A 14,091-nucleotide genomic window follows, 5' to 3' on the forward strand; every position below is an offset into this window, starting at 1 on the left:
AAAAAAACAAAGCGTGTTATAGGTACTTGCAGCATCGTTTGTTTGTCTTAAGGTGTTATGTTTATTAGGTTAGGGGATAGATTTTAACTTATTAAACCTCTACCTGGAAGTTTGTTTTGAATGACATTGTTAATGATTATATTACTTAGCCGACAGCTTAGAGAAATAGTGGTTGCGTTCCAGAAAATATTTCAACCATAGCCAATTTGGTATTCACTAGTCACTGATTTGTAAGTATATTGAAAACATCTTGTAAGGGAATAAATGAATTATATACATTATTTTAATTAAAGTGTATGATCCTGTATATCTATGAGCCCCATTTTCCCTTTTGAATTTAGAAGGGTGCAGCTGTTTTCAGAATCCATGCATATGTGTTGGATCCTGACTGGAGTACTCCAAAATCAGAATTACCTTGACAATGCCATGTAAGAGACCTTTGAAACTGGTGTTCACTGGACACTTGGAAACCCCTTTCTGCCCCAAGTTAATCTTCAGGATTATGGCCCTAAACATTTTAATGAGCACTCCCTGTTCCTGGAACCCTTAACCCATGGGCCAGAGGAAAGGAGAGTAGAAGGAACCGGTACACTAGAAACTACATAAACTTCTAGACTGCTCGAGTCTAGAACTACCCTGAGGATCATGCTGGCTGCCTCTGGGCTTCACAGCTCATGGACCTGGGACTGGCACATCAGCATCACCTGGGAGCTTAGGCCGGGCGCGGTGGCTCAAGCCTGTAATCCCAGCGCTTTGGGAGGCCGAGGCGGGCGGATCACGAGGTCAGGAGATCGAGACCATCCTGGCTAACACGATGAAACCCTGTCTCTACTAAAAATACAAAAAATTAGCCGGGCATGGTGGTGGGCGCCTGTAGTCCCAGCTACTTGGGAGGCTGAGGCAGGAGGATGGCGGGAACCCGGGAGGCGGAGCTTGCAGTGAGCTGAGACCTCACTGTTGCACTCCAGCCTAGGCGACAGAGCCAGACTCCATCTCAAAAACAACAAAAAACAAAAACAAAAAAAAAACCTTCTCAGGCCCCACGTCAGACCTATGGAATCAGGATCCCTGGAAGTGAACTCCGGAACTCTGTGTTTTAATGAGCCCTTTTACTTTTAGGTGGTTCTTACGCATGATAAATTCAGGAAACAGTGAGATACTTGGTCTCGTTTGTAAGTTTTGGCCATCCGTTCTATTTAGAATTGTCTGTTCAAGTTCTGTTCTTTCAGCCTATTTCATTTGGACTCCTGTTCACTGTGTCTTTTGGCTTTTTATGGCATTAGTTCTCCTAAACCACCCTCTGAATCCAGTTCTTTTATTTTTTTTTTCTTTATTCTTAAGAGGTTTATAAGTGGGAAATTTTCTGCAATTTCATCTAGGCCATCTTCTTTCTAATTTAAAATGGTTGTGTAAGAGTGATGCATGTGAAATCTTTAAAAAGTGAAATAAAACTTTTTTCAAAGGCAGTGGCTTCCTGAGAAATAAAGATTGTTAAATTTTGGAATCTTACTAAAAACGTTCCTCATTCATATTTAAAAAAATTTTATCTGTGGAAAGAATTGTATCAGTTTAATGTGGTACTGCAGTTGAACCAGATGACTACTTTTTTTTTTTTTTTTTTTTAAGAGACAGGGTCTTGCTCTGTCACCCAGACTGGAGCACAATGGTACATTTGCCACTCACTGCAGCCTCAAACCCCTGGGCTCAAGGCAGGCTCCCACGTCAGCCTCCTGAGTAGCTGGGGCTATAAGCATGCAGTACCACACTGGCTAATTTTTAAATGTTTGTTGTAGAGACGATGTCTCCCTATTTTGCCCAGGCTGGTCTCAAACTTTTGGGTTCAAGCAATCCTCCTGCCCTGGCCTCCCAAAGCACTGGGATTTCAGGTATGAGCCACCGTGCCCGGCCCAGCGGACTTCTCAACATTTTTTTCAGTGCCAGAATTTTATTATCTAATAAATATTAAAATGTTTTAATTTAAGAAATAAAGAGTGGGTTTAACTTTTGGTAGTTTTTATTTCAATACAAAAAGCCAGTTTTTAATGTTAGCTCTGAATTAAGTAGTATCTTGTACATCTTGCTGATAAGAAGTTACTATTCTTTTAAAAATAAAGTTCTCTGGTCTGTTTTTATTCACCACACATTAGATGTGACTTCTTGGTGCTTTTTGTTTGTGTTAATCATTCATTTATACTGTTGAACAATTTCATATGAAATTACCATTTTTGCCAAAAAGGATCAAATATCAGCAATTTCATATGGTTTAGCCTAGTAAGTCTTTGAAAGCCCAAAGTTACCCTTTTCACTGGAAAACTGACCTAAATATTTGAGTTGAAGAATCAAAGTGGTTTCTCTGGAAATTGTGTTTTAGAATCTTAGGTTCACAAAACATGATTTGTACAAAACATAATTTGTACTTTCATTGCCTAGGCTGGACATATAATTTTCTACAATTAAAACAGTTAGATTTTGTCTACAGTAAAAACAAAACAAACAAACAAAACCGGGCACTTCCCAGTAAGATGGTAGTATGAGAGTTCCCTCAGTTTCCCGCCATAACCCTCCCTACAAACTGATTGAAATGATTCAAAGAAAAGCAAAAATAAGAATTTTGCTACTAATGTTGACAACAGGGAATTACCAAACGTATTAATTTGGAGGAATTTTTTCATCTGTTAGGTTAAAGTGAACTGAATGCTGGAAGCAGATAAACAACTCTCTTCCTCAAGAAAGCTGTGTAGTATTATGGGAAATATAAATGGAGAAAATTCTAGAAAGTTCTAGAAAGCTGAGTTGGCTTTCCAGATGGAATGTGACGTTGCCCTGTTGTTGTGGAGAACTCTTTCAATATGGCAGAATGGAGTCAGAAACAAAGGACGGATGTGAGAGAGATCAAAAATGACCCCTCTGGAGCCTTTTCATAGCTGTGGGCCTTGGACTAAGAACAGCAATAGCATCCGGGCTAGAAACTAAATATCTGTGATATTATCCAATAGTCCGTGGGCCCCCAGGGACTTTTTCTAAGGTAACTTTCCTCTCAAAGCAGGGAAGCATTTTAGAATTAGGGGTGGGGCATTTCTCTACTGGGACTACTTATTCTGCCTACTTGGTGAAGCTGGCCTCTGAGAGGGTGATTTCAAAACATAACAAGAAAATGCACGTGGAGACGGAGACTGTCCTCAGACTCCTATACCTTTCTACCACTCAAGAGCTGATGAAAGACTGAGCCTATATCTGCCATTCAGTCTCTTGCTTACTTTAAATCATCTTTGTCTCTATACATTTCACCTATTGTGAACATTTTGCCTCTGTCATCTTCCTTTCTACAGATACTTGTTTCTTTTCAGAACCATATCAGAGTAAATTGGAGAAATCATGCCCCTTTACGCCTAAATAATTTTATGTTTATTTCCTAAGAACCAGGACATTCTCTTACCTTACCACAGTTCAAGTGTCAAATTCAGGAAATTTAACACTGGCGCAGCGATACCCATTCTGCAGTCTGTGTTCTGTTATTCTTCCAGTAATGTTCTTGACAACATTTATTTCTTCTGGTCCATGATCCAGTCCAGGACAGTGCTTTGCATTTAGTCTCTCCTTACCCTTGGTCATTTCTTCAGCCTTTGTCTTTGATGACTTTGACGTGTCTTAAAGTAGAACCATTTGTTTTATACATAATCCCCCAATTTGGATGTGTCCAATGTTTCCTTGAGATTAGAATCAGATTATGCATTTTTGGCAGGAATTCCACGTAATGAAGTGGGGGGTCCTCTGGGGTTCACTTCACGAGGCACGTGATGTCTGTCCCATTATTGCCAACTTTAACCTTGACCACTTGATGAAGGTGGTGTCAGGTTTTTCCACTGTGATATTACCATTTCCCTCTTTGTAAAGTAATAAGTACTTTGTGGGGAGGTATTTTGAGATGCTATAAATACCTGTTTCTCATCAGATTTTCACCTGTTAGTTTTAGCATGCATTTTTGATGCTTGCCTGAGTCAGTTATTGCTATGATGGTTGCAAAATGGTGTTTTTGTTTTTGTTTGTTTTTTGAGACAGTTCAGCTCTTGTTGGCCAGGCGGGAGTGCTGATCTTGGCTCACCGCAACCTCTGCCTCCCTGGTTCAAGCAATTCTCCTGCCTCAGCCTCCCAAGTAGCTGATATTACAGGCATGCATCACCACATCCAGCTAATTTTGTATTTTTAATAGAGACGGGATTTCTCCTTTTTGGTCAGGCTGGTCTTGAACTCCCGACCTCTGGTGATCCGCCCACCTCGGCCTCCGAAATCGCTGGGATTACCGCGCCTGGCCCAAAATGGTGGTTTTTCTAATGTTCATTATTTCTTCTACATTTAGTAATTGGCCTTCTGTAAGAAACACTTTCCCCTCATTAGTTTATTTTTATTTATTTATTGTTGATACGGACTCATGGATTCTTTTTTTTTATTTTTATTTTTTGTTGAGATGGAGTCTCCACCTGTCACCCAGGCTGGAGTGCAGTGGTGCGATCTCAGCTCACTGCAAGCTCTGCCTCCTGGGTTCACACCATTCTCCTGCCTCAGCCTCCCAATGGACTCATGGATTCTTATTTTATTCAACGGGTTGTAATCCATTACCATCAATATTTATTTTAGTACTTAAATTGCTCCCCATTTGGCCAGTGGGGGCCTCTCGACTGCCCTTCCGTGCCCTTTGGCGAGGTCATTTTTTTCTTTTGATAATACTTTCTTGCTGGCAGAAGAATATTCTAGGTTTATCTTAAAGTTATTTCTCTAAAGAGTTCTTAAAAACATTTTTTTAATAGAGTTGGGGTCTCGCTGTGTTGCCCAGGGTGGTCTCAAACTCCTGGGCTCAAGCCATCCTCGCCATGGCTTCCCAAAGTGCTGGGATTATAGGGGTGAGCTACCCCGCCCGGCCTCCAAAGAGTTCTAATTTATTTTAGTGGCAAATGGTGTTGAGAAACCAGTATCTAGGCACTGCTTAAGTCTTTTTTTTTTTTTTTTTTTTTTTTTTTTGGGGCGGGGTCTCGTCGCCCGGACTGGAGTGCAGTGGCCGGATCTCAGCTCACTGCAAGCCCCGCCTCCCGGGTTTAGCCATTCTCCTGCCTCAGCCTCCCAAGTAGCTGGGACTACAGGCGCCCGCTACCTCGTCCGGCTAGTTTTTTGTATTTTTAGTAGAGACGAGGTTTCACCGTGTTAGCCAGGATGGTCTCAATCTCCTGACCTCGTGATCCGCCCGTCTCGGCCTCCCAAAGTGCTGGGATTACAGGCTTGAGCCACCGCGCCCGGCCAAGCACTGCTTAAGTCTTAAGGGTAGGATTCGAATGTTGTTCACATAAAAAGGGAAGAACTCAGAGATCTGTTCTGGACACTCACTGTGTTTGGACACTGTGTTTATACTGATCTGCCCTTGTCTACACTCTCTGGACTGGCAGTTCACACTCTTTTAGTTTCTGTAACCATATAACATATTCTGATCTCAGAGCAAGTTCCCCCATATTATCTTCTAGATTTTTCTTGGCCCTTTAAAAACATTAATTCTTCTAGATAAATATTAGAATTATACATCAAGTTCAAAAAATTTGTTATTTTGAAAGATACTGAATTGGGCCAGGTGCGGTGACTCATGCCTGTAATCCCAGCACTTTGGGAGGCCGAGGCGGGCAGATCACGAGGTCAGGAGATCAAGACCAGCCTGGCTAACACAGTGAAACCCCGTCTCTACTAAAAATACAAAAAATTAGCTGGGCATAGTGGCGGGCACCTGTAGTCCCAGCTACTTGGGAGGCTGAGGCAGGAGAATGGCGGGAACCCGGGAGGCGCAGCTTGCAGTGAGCTGAAATCACACCACTGCACTCCAGCCTGGGCCACAGAGCCAGACTCCGTCTCAAAAAAAAAAGGAAAGGTACTCAATTGAATTTCTTTTGCTTGGGGTAGAATTAATCTTTTTCTAAGACTGACTCTTCCTATTTAGGAATAAGAGCTAATTTTATTGATTCTATTATAGGCTTCAGTAAAAGGCTTGTACTTTTCTTCACATACATCTTATGTGTCTCTTCTTATGATTGTTTAATATAATTGTTTATAGTTTTGTGTTTGGGAATGGTGTCTCTTTCACATGTCTTATATTGTGAATTTACACATGCAGAAAATGCCTAAACCATGAGTGACTTCCACTAAACTACCACCCAGATCAAGAACTAGAACCTAGCTGGTACCCTGGAGCTCCCTGTACACCCTTTCCCCGTCACAGCCTTCTCTGTCCTACCTCTTCTCCTTTCCTTCTGAGCAAATTAAGGCAAATACGGTGACATACGTGTTTCTGTTTTTCCATGCAGTGAAGCATGGCAGTTAAGCCAGAGAGATACTTTTTCTGCTATGGAATCTTAAAAGGTATTTACTGTAAGGACCTTTATGTAAGGGACAAGGAACAGTATACTTGAGTGTTATTGAGACTGCAGATTCATTTTTCATAAGTCTGTTTTTATTGCTTCTATCCATGATTAAAGCAGAAATTACAATGTTAAATTAAAAACAGACTTTCTGGCTGGGCGTCGTGGTTCACGCCTGTAATCCCAGTACTTTCAGACGCCGAGGCAGGTGGATCAACTGAGGTCAGGAGTTCGAGACCAGCCAGAGCAACATGGTGAAACCCAGTCTCTACTAAAAATACGGAAATTATCTGGGTGTGGTGGCGTGCACCTGTAATCCCAGCTACTCGGGAGGCTGAGGTGGGAGAATTGTCTGAATCCAGGAGGTGGAGGTTGCAGCAGTGAGCCGAGATCACACCACTGTACTCAAGCCTGGGCGACAGAGGGAGATTCATCTCAGAAAAAAAAAAAAAAAAAAAAAAAAAAAAAAAGCCTTTTTAAGGTTTGTTTAGGTGTCAAAATAGTAGCTTTAGCTTCCTATAGAAGTTGGAAGCACGCTTGCGGTTTATCCTAATTTAATGAGGTTGTGGACATTGTGCATAACATTCTCGCAGCTTCCACTACTACTCAGTACCACTGAGCAAGTAAATGAATGTCCTCTTGTCTTCCACCATCTCTCAGGTGTTGGTGTCCAGTTCTGTCCTTGAGCCTCTTCTACTGTGTGCTTTGTCTCTGTGCTGTTTCATTTCTACTCATTGTGTCAGTGCCTACATTTATCCTTATCAAAGCCCACTTTTATTTCCTAGACTAGGTTTTTTTGTCCTGTGATGCTCTTAAATTATTAAAATGAATAACTTTTAACAAGGGTCATTGCACATCTAGATCAGTGGATTTTTATTTTATTGTGTTTTGAGACAACGTCTCACTCTGTTGCCCAGGCTGGGGTGCAGTAGTGTGATCATAGCTCAGTGTAGCCTCCAACACTTGGGCTCTAGCAACCCTCCCACCTCAGCCTCTTGAGTAGCTGAGACTACAGGCGCACACCACCATGCCTAGCTAATTTTTTTTTTCTTTCTTTCTTTTTGAGATAGAGTCTTGCTCTGTCATCCAGGCTAGAGTGCAGTGGTGCGATCTCGGCTCACTGCAAGCTCCGCCTCCTAGGTTCACGCTATTCTCCTGCCTCAGCCTCCCGAGTAGCTGGGACTACAGGTGCCCGCCACCATGCCCTGCTAATTTTTTGTATTTTTAGTAGAGACGGAGTTTCACCGTGTTAGCCAGGCTGGTCTCGATCTCCTCACCTCGTGATCCGCCTGTCTCGGCCTCCCAAAGTGCTGGGATTACAGGTGTGAGCCACCACGCCTGGCCGCTAATTTTTTATTGTTTTGTAGAGATGGGGTCTTGCTATGTTGCCTAGACTGGTCTTGCACTCCTGGGCTCAAGCCATCCTCCACCTTGGCCTCCTAGAGTGCTGGGATTACAGGTGTGAGCCACCACGCCTGGCCACTCACTGGGTTTTTGGAGATCGGAAATTTGACTGATGTCTGGTCTAGGGAAATCTTTGAGGGCTAGGAAGTTCACAGGAAAAGTTTGGTCTATGGAAATTAATGATTATGCTATAAAATATGTTATATTCATTATACTATTATATATATTATCATCAGTTTCTGCCTCATCTGTCTATCTGGTTGATGTGAATACAGTATTTATAGTTGTTTGTACCCTTTGACAGATGATGTTAGTATGATGCTTTAAAGTGTTTATTCTAAACCTTTTATTGTTTTATTCATCTTTAATTATATGACGTGCTGGAGACTGCTCACATTTTTACAAATAATAAGAGCATAATAATAAGCATTAAGAGCATTCTTACAAATAATAAGAGCATATAAGTTTTGTTATGTAACAAGTCAGAGCCCTTTTTTTCTGTTATGTATCAAGGAATAAATATTTTCTTCTGAAAAACTCAACTTTAAACTTTGTAATTTTACAGTTCCGTTTAGATTATGTTGTTTTAAGACATATACTGTGACTGTTTGGTTTTGCTTCTAGAAAAACTGATTGCTTATCAACGAGAATTCCTTGCTTTGAAAGAACGTCTTCGAATAGCTGAACATAGAATCTCACAGCGCTCTTCTGAATTAAATACCATTGTGCAACAGTTCAAGCGTGTAGGAGCAGAAACAAATGGAAGTAAGGATGCATTGAATAAGTTTTCAGGTACACACAGTATTTTTTATATTAAATATATATATATATATATATGTTTTTGTTTGTTTGTTTTGTTTTGTTTTCTTTGAGACGGAGTTTCACTCTGTCACCCAGGCTGGAGTGCAGTGGAGTGATCTCGGCTCACTGCCAGCTCCGCCTCCCGGGTTCACGCCCTTCTCCTGCCTCAGCCTCCCAAGTAGCTGGGACTACAGGCGCCGCCACCACGCCTGGCTAATTTTTTTGTATTTTTAATAGAGATGGGGTTTCACTGTGTTAGCCAGGATGATCTGGATCTCCTGACCTCGTGATGCACCTGCCTCGGCCTCCTAAAGTGCTGGGATTACAGGCGTGAGCCACCACACCCAGCCGAAAAAGATCATATTTTCAAAGGGGCATGTGGAATATTTTTTTTGAAAGTCATGTAGAATAGTTTATCAGCCAGCATCTGTTACCCTTTTCAGAGAGAAAAATCACCACACAAAACTTTCTCTTCTAGTAAATTACAAAAAAAAAATTGTATTACCTGCTAAATTTGATTTTAAGAGAGTCATATTAAGTTAAATTGTCTGGGCACAGTGGCTCACGCCTGTAATTCCAGCACTCTGGGAGACCGGGGCGGGCAGATCTTTTGTGGTCAGGAGTTCAAGACCAGGCTGGCCAACATGGTGAAACCTCACCCCTACTAAAAATACAATAATTAGCTGGGTGTGGTGATGCGTGCCTGTAGTGCCAGCTACTGGGGAGGCTGAGGCAGGAGAATCACTTGAACCCTGGAGGTGCAAGTTGGAGTGAGCTGTGATCACACCACTGCAGTCCAGCTCTGCACTCCAGAGCGAGACTCCATCTCAGAAACAAAAAAAGTTAAATTACAGTGCAATAAATTTCATTGGCAGTAGTGAAGAACGTGCATCTTTTGAAAACATATTCAAAATGAGATTACAGTTTAACTTTTTGTGCATCCATGTTTCTGTGATGACTTATGTGTGGACTTCAGATGGACTCTGGAGAAATCTTTGAGCTATCTGAAGCAATTAGTGCTCTTAAACCTGATTTATAATGAAGAACACACATAGTTTCCTACTGGATACTTTAGGAGTATCTGGCCTGTTTCTTCTCTGAGAAATCCTGGTCAGAGTAAGATGAGGTCAAATGATCTCTCTTTCTGTGCTCTTCTTTATCTGATAATTAAATCGACATATGTATCTAATTGATTGCCTCCAAATTTGCATAATCTTTCTAGATTAGCATACTTTTTCATTTAGCTTCACCTGTTTTCATTTAGCTTCAGCTGGATCTCCAGATCCGCTGCCTCCCTTTATTTGTAAAGTTGCGTACTCCTTCTCCTCCTGCTGATAAACTTCACATTATGTCCCCCTGATGTTGAAACTCATGGACTGGTGTAGATAAAACATAAATCACCCATAAGCCTTATCTGAAACACAGAAGTATAATTAATACATGAGAATTACCTTACAGAAATTGCTGATTTTATAAAACCAGCAGTAAAAATTAATGAGAACTAGAACTAAAGAATTTTCTTTCCTAGTTTCACGCTCTGGTAAATGAGATCTACTAACATTTTTTGTTTCCTTCTAGTATTTTTTCCATGACTGTTTTTCTTCAAAATTGTTATTGTTTATGATGACCTGATTTTCACTCTTGAAATTATACTATGAGCATTTTAAAACTGTCATTAAATAATCTTCAAAATATTATTTTTAGAGGCTGTGAATATGCTAGCTATATATACCATAATATATTAAACATTTTTTCTACAGTTATTCAAATGGGTTTTTCTGGGTTGTTTTTCCCCTGTAGTTTATAACTCTGGTGAACATATTTGTATATAAATCAATCATATTTCTAGTAACCTTTAAGTTATTTTCATTGGGTTATGACTTCCTTAGGATCTGTGTTTTGATGACTATTGATTTTTGAACACATGGTACATTTGCTGGAATAAAATAGATAATCACTAAATATTTGTTGAATGCATAGAAGCTAAATTCTTCAAAGAGAAATTACTGAGTAATAGGACAGAAATGTTTTAGGGTTTTTGATGCTGCTTTGAATAGTTGGAACGTTTATCTTGTTATCACCAATATTTAATATTATTATTTAATCTACTGATTTCATAGGTGGAAATTGACAGATGTATTTTAATTTGTAATTGTTTCTTCACTCATGAAATTAAACTTTAATTTTACGTATGACAGTCATTTTCATTTCTTTTGTGAATTTTTGGTTCTTCTCATTTTTAATGAAGTTGAGGTAACAAATTCCTACTGCTAACTTCCTTGTTTCTAAGGTTAAATTCTAATTTAATGAAATTTTAAAACAATATTATTTTTACTACCAAGGAGTGAGAAAAATAAATGAAACTCTCTGAAAGTTGTGATCTGTGCTGGACATTCCCAGCTCATGCTGTTTATATTATTTTACTTGAAGTTTTCAGAAAAAAAATTCCTTCCATGTGAAATTTTGATAACATGTAATGCATAAAGAAAATGAATGGCTGGGCATGGTGGCTCCTGCCTGTAATCCCAGCACTTTGGGAGGCCAAGAGAGGAGGATTGCTTGAGCCAGGAGTTTGAGACCAGCCTGGGCAACATAGTGAGACTCCAGTCTCTACAAAAAATAAAAAAAAAATTTTTTTTTTTTTTAAATTAACCATTGTGGTAGCATGTGCCTGCTGTCCCAGGTACTCAGGAGGCTGAGGTGGGGAGGACCTCTTGAGCCTGGGAGGTCAAGGCGACAGTAAACCGTGATTGTGCCAGTGGATAGCAGCCTGGGCTACAGAGCAAGACCCTGTCTCAAAAAAAAAAAAAAAAAGAAAGAAAATGAAAGTGATTGATAGTCAGTGTACTTATTATTATTTATTACATTTTCATAAACCGACAGCATATTTAGAGTCTGCTTGGCAAACTTGAGTTCTAACACATTATATAGGTGAGCCCTTAGCATCCCACCTTCTTATGGTCCTCTAGCTGGCCATTTTGGTTTCCTTCAGCCAGTTATATCAACATCATGACCTGTGAGACTCTGGCTTTGAAAGTGTCCTTTTCATCTTAAATGAAGATCTCATTTACCAGAGCGTGAAACTAGGAAAGAAAATTCTTTAGTTCTAGTTCTCATTAATTTTTACTGCTGGTTTTATAAAATCAGCAATTTCTGTAAGGTAATTCTCATGTATTAATTATACTTCTGTGTTTCAGATAATACCCTAAAGCTGTTAAAGGAGTTAACAAGCAAAAAATCTCTTCAAGTGCCAAGTATTTATTATCATTTGCCTCATTTATTGAAAAATGAAGGAAGTCTTCAACCTGCTGTGCAGATTGGCAATGGAAGAACAGGAGGTATGTTTATTTTGATTCTTACTGCAGTTGTACTACTGCTGTTAATTGTGTTTTGGACTCTTACGTTCACCATCAGAAGTCTGGGAGGTCAAAAAATAGAAGTTCTTTCTTTATCTGTGCACCTCAGGTTGGGTCTCATTCTAAACTCCATGTCGAAAGGAGTTGGACATTTCCTTCGTAGACCAAAGTAATATAGCCGAAAGGGATCATGTGAAATCTAGTTCAGGCCCCATCCTAGGCAGACAAATGTTGACACCTTTGTCATTTTTCTGTTTTAGAAATTTGAGAAGTAGAGAGATGACATTTTTTTCCTGTTATCTTATTTCAAAATTAACAGCTCTTTTGGTCACGTCACAAAGGTTTTTCTTATGTCTGCCTCACTTTTGGTACAGAGATGTAAGTAGATAGTAACTTTTGTGTAACTGTTTATGCAGTAGTAGAAATGCGTTGATTTACTTCTTCCTAATTTATTCAAAAGATACTATATAGCTTATTTTTCTCTTCTTGTCAGAGCCAACAGAACTTCCTCAATTTTCCTTATAGAAACTATTTACCACTCTTTTTTTTTTTTGAAGCAACGTAAGCACAAATTTATTGAAACCAAAGTACACTCCACAGAGTGGAAGTGGGCTTGAGCAAGCCAGCCCAAGAGCCATTTACCGCTCATACTTTTTATTCCGCTGTGTTAACTTCATTAATCTTTTCTTCGTAGATTTTAAAATGTAGAGGGCAGAATATTTTGTTCTTCTATAAGTTTTTAACAAGTGATGAAATGATTACTTCATAGATACCAAAATTCATTTTTGGGTTAGTGTTTTTGAAAAGCTGAGTCTACTTTTGATTCCATGGGATTCTTAAGTATTTTGCTGTCTTTTTGGGGGGATCACATCTTCTCACTGATCTATAAATGTAAGCTTTTACATTCATCTTGTTTTAGTTCTGCTATTTCATTAATCGGTTGAAATGATATACTACCTTCCTTCTTAAGGAGGTAGAAACTCTTAAAATAGTATGTTGAAACAAACCCCTTCTTTCCTTTCTCTAATGATTAAAAAAATATTTATTGAAGCCAGGCATTTTGCAGGTGCCAGGTATACAGAGACTAACAAGGTGTGTGTGGTACTTTTTTTTTTTTGTTTGTTTGTTTTAGAATGTTGATTGTTAATTATTTTTGAAGCTGATATCACGTCTCCCTTTAATAATCACTATTTGGATAAGATATATTAAGTAATTGTGGGTTTGTTTAGGCTATTTCTTCATTCATAAGAGTATCAAATGAAAAGAAATTAGAAGTGATTTTAAAGTCATTTAAAACTTCCAAGGTCTCTATTAGGTTTTTATTTTATAAATGTGACATTCTCTTTCTTTTGAAGCTATGTATTCCATCCCATTTGTTTACATGACTTTATCCATTATAAATATAATAAAATCTTGGTCAACCAGCTTTCCAATAGTTAACATTCTTATAAAGCTGCCACTATTTTTGAAAGGTAGAAAAAACAGCTTGGTAGAAAAAATGGATAGGCAAATAACCCATATTTACTACCTTAAACATTTTCCTCCCTAAATCGTCGGGGAACAGCTCTTAATATTTTTAGTTACAGGACCCTTTGGATATTCTAGGAAAGCTATCAATCTCTACTTTGGAAAATGCCCATAGAAAATATAATTTTGTTTGTAATTTCTGGAATTTTATGGAACCCCAGAACTTATCTAGGGCTTCATATTCAGAACCTCTGTTTCTTAGATAAAGAAAAACAGCTTCTTGCTAAAAATTCTGTTTTCCAGTGTTCAGGCTGATTCATTAGGGAACAGCACTTAGAACAGCTAAGCCATCGTAAGGCTAAAGAGGAAGGAAAGTGCTGCCGGTGGCTGCTGACCCCAGGGGAGTGGCTGGGATTCTCATACCCAGAACAGAAAACGGCCGGCACACCACCCAGCACCGCATCTGTATCCTCCCACTGCATTCGCCAAGGCAGGCTGCAGCAAACAGACCCAGAGACTACAAACGGGCGCAAGGGCGACTTCAGCAATGAGGGGTTGCCGAATTGTTTAAGAAAATTAGTACCATGAATGACTTAATACTAAAGAAAATTGAGTTTGTAGAACAAACAGAATGAGTATGATTTAAAAATAAAACAACATATTTTTAGAAA

General features: G+C 39.3%; 1 protein-coding gene across 5 annotated transcripts in view; it reads left to right on the plus strand.

Moving 5' to 3' along the window:
• Positions 1-14,091, plus strand: part of MGAT4A (alpha-1,3-mannosyl-glycoprotein 4-beta-N-acetylglucosaminyltransferase A) — a 132,219-nt gene that overhangs the window by 41,488 nt on the left and 76,640 nt on the right. For all 5 annotated transcript variants that reach the window (XR_002731478.2, XR_002731479.1, XR_002731477.1 and 2 more), the window contains exons 2-3: positions 8,421-8,588; positions 11,795-11,935. Coding sequence is in view for 2 of the 5 variants with exons in the window: in XM_023211424.1 (XP_023067192.1) it covers positions 8,421-8,588; positions 11,795-11,935 (309 nt within the window). In the remaining 3 variants the exon portion in view is untranslated. The remainder of the gene's footprint in view (positions 1-8,420; positions 8,589-11,794; positions 11,936-14,091) is intronic.

The sequence above is a fragment of the Piliocolobus tephrosceles genome, chromosome 15 (genome assembly GCF_002776525.5).
Source record: "Piliocolobus tephrosceles isolate RC106 chromosome 15, ASM277652v3, whole genome shotgun sequence".
Classification (NCBI taxonomy): Eukaryota; Metazoa; Chordata; class Mammalia; order Primates; family Cercopithecidae; genus Piliocolobus; species Piliocolobus tephrosceles.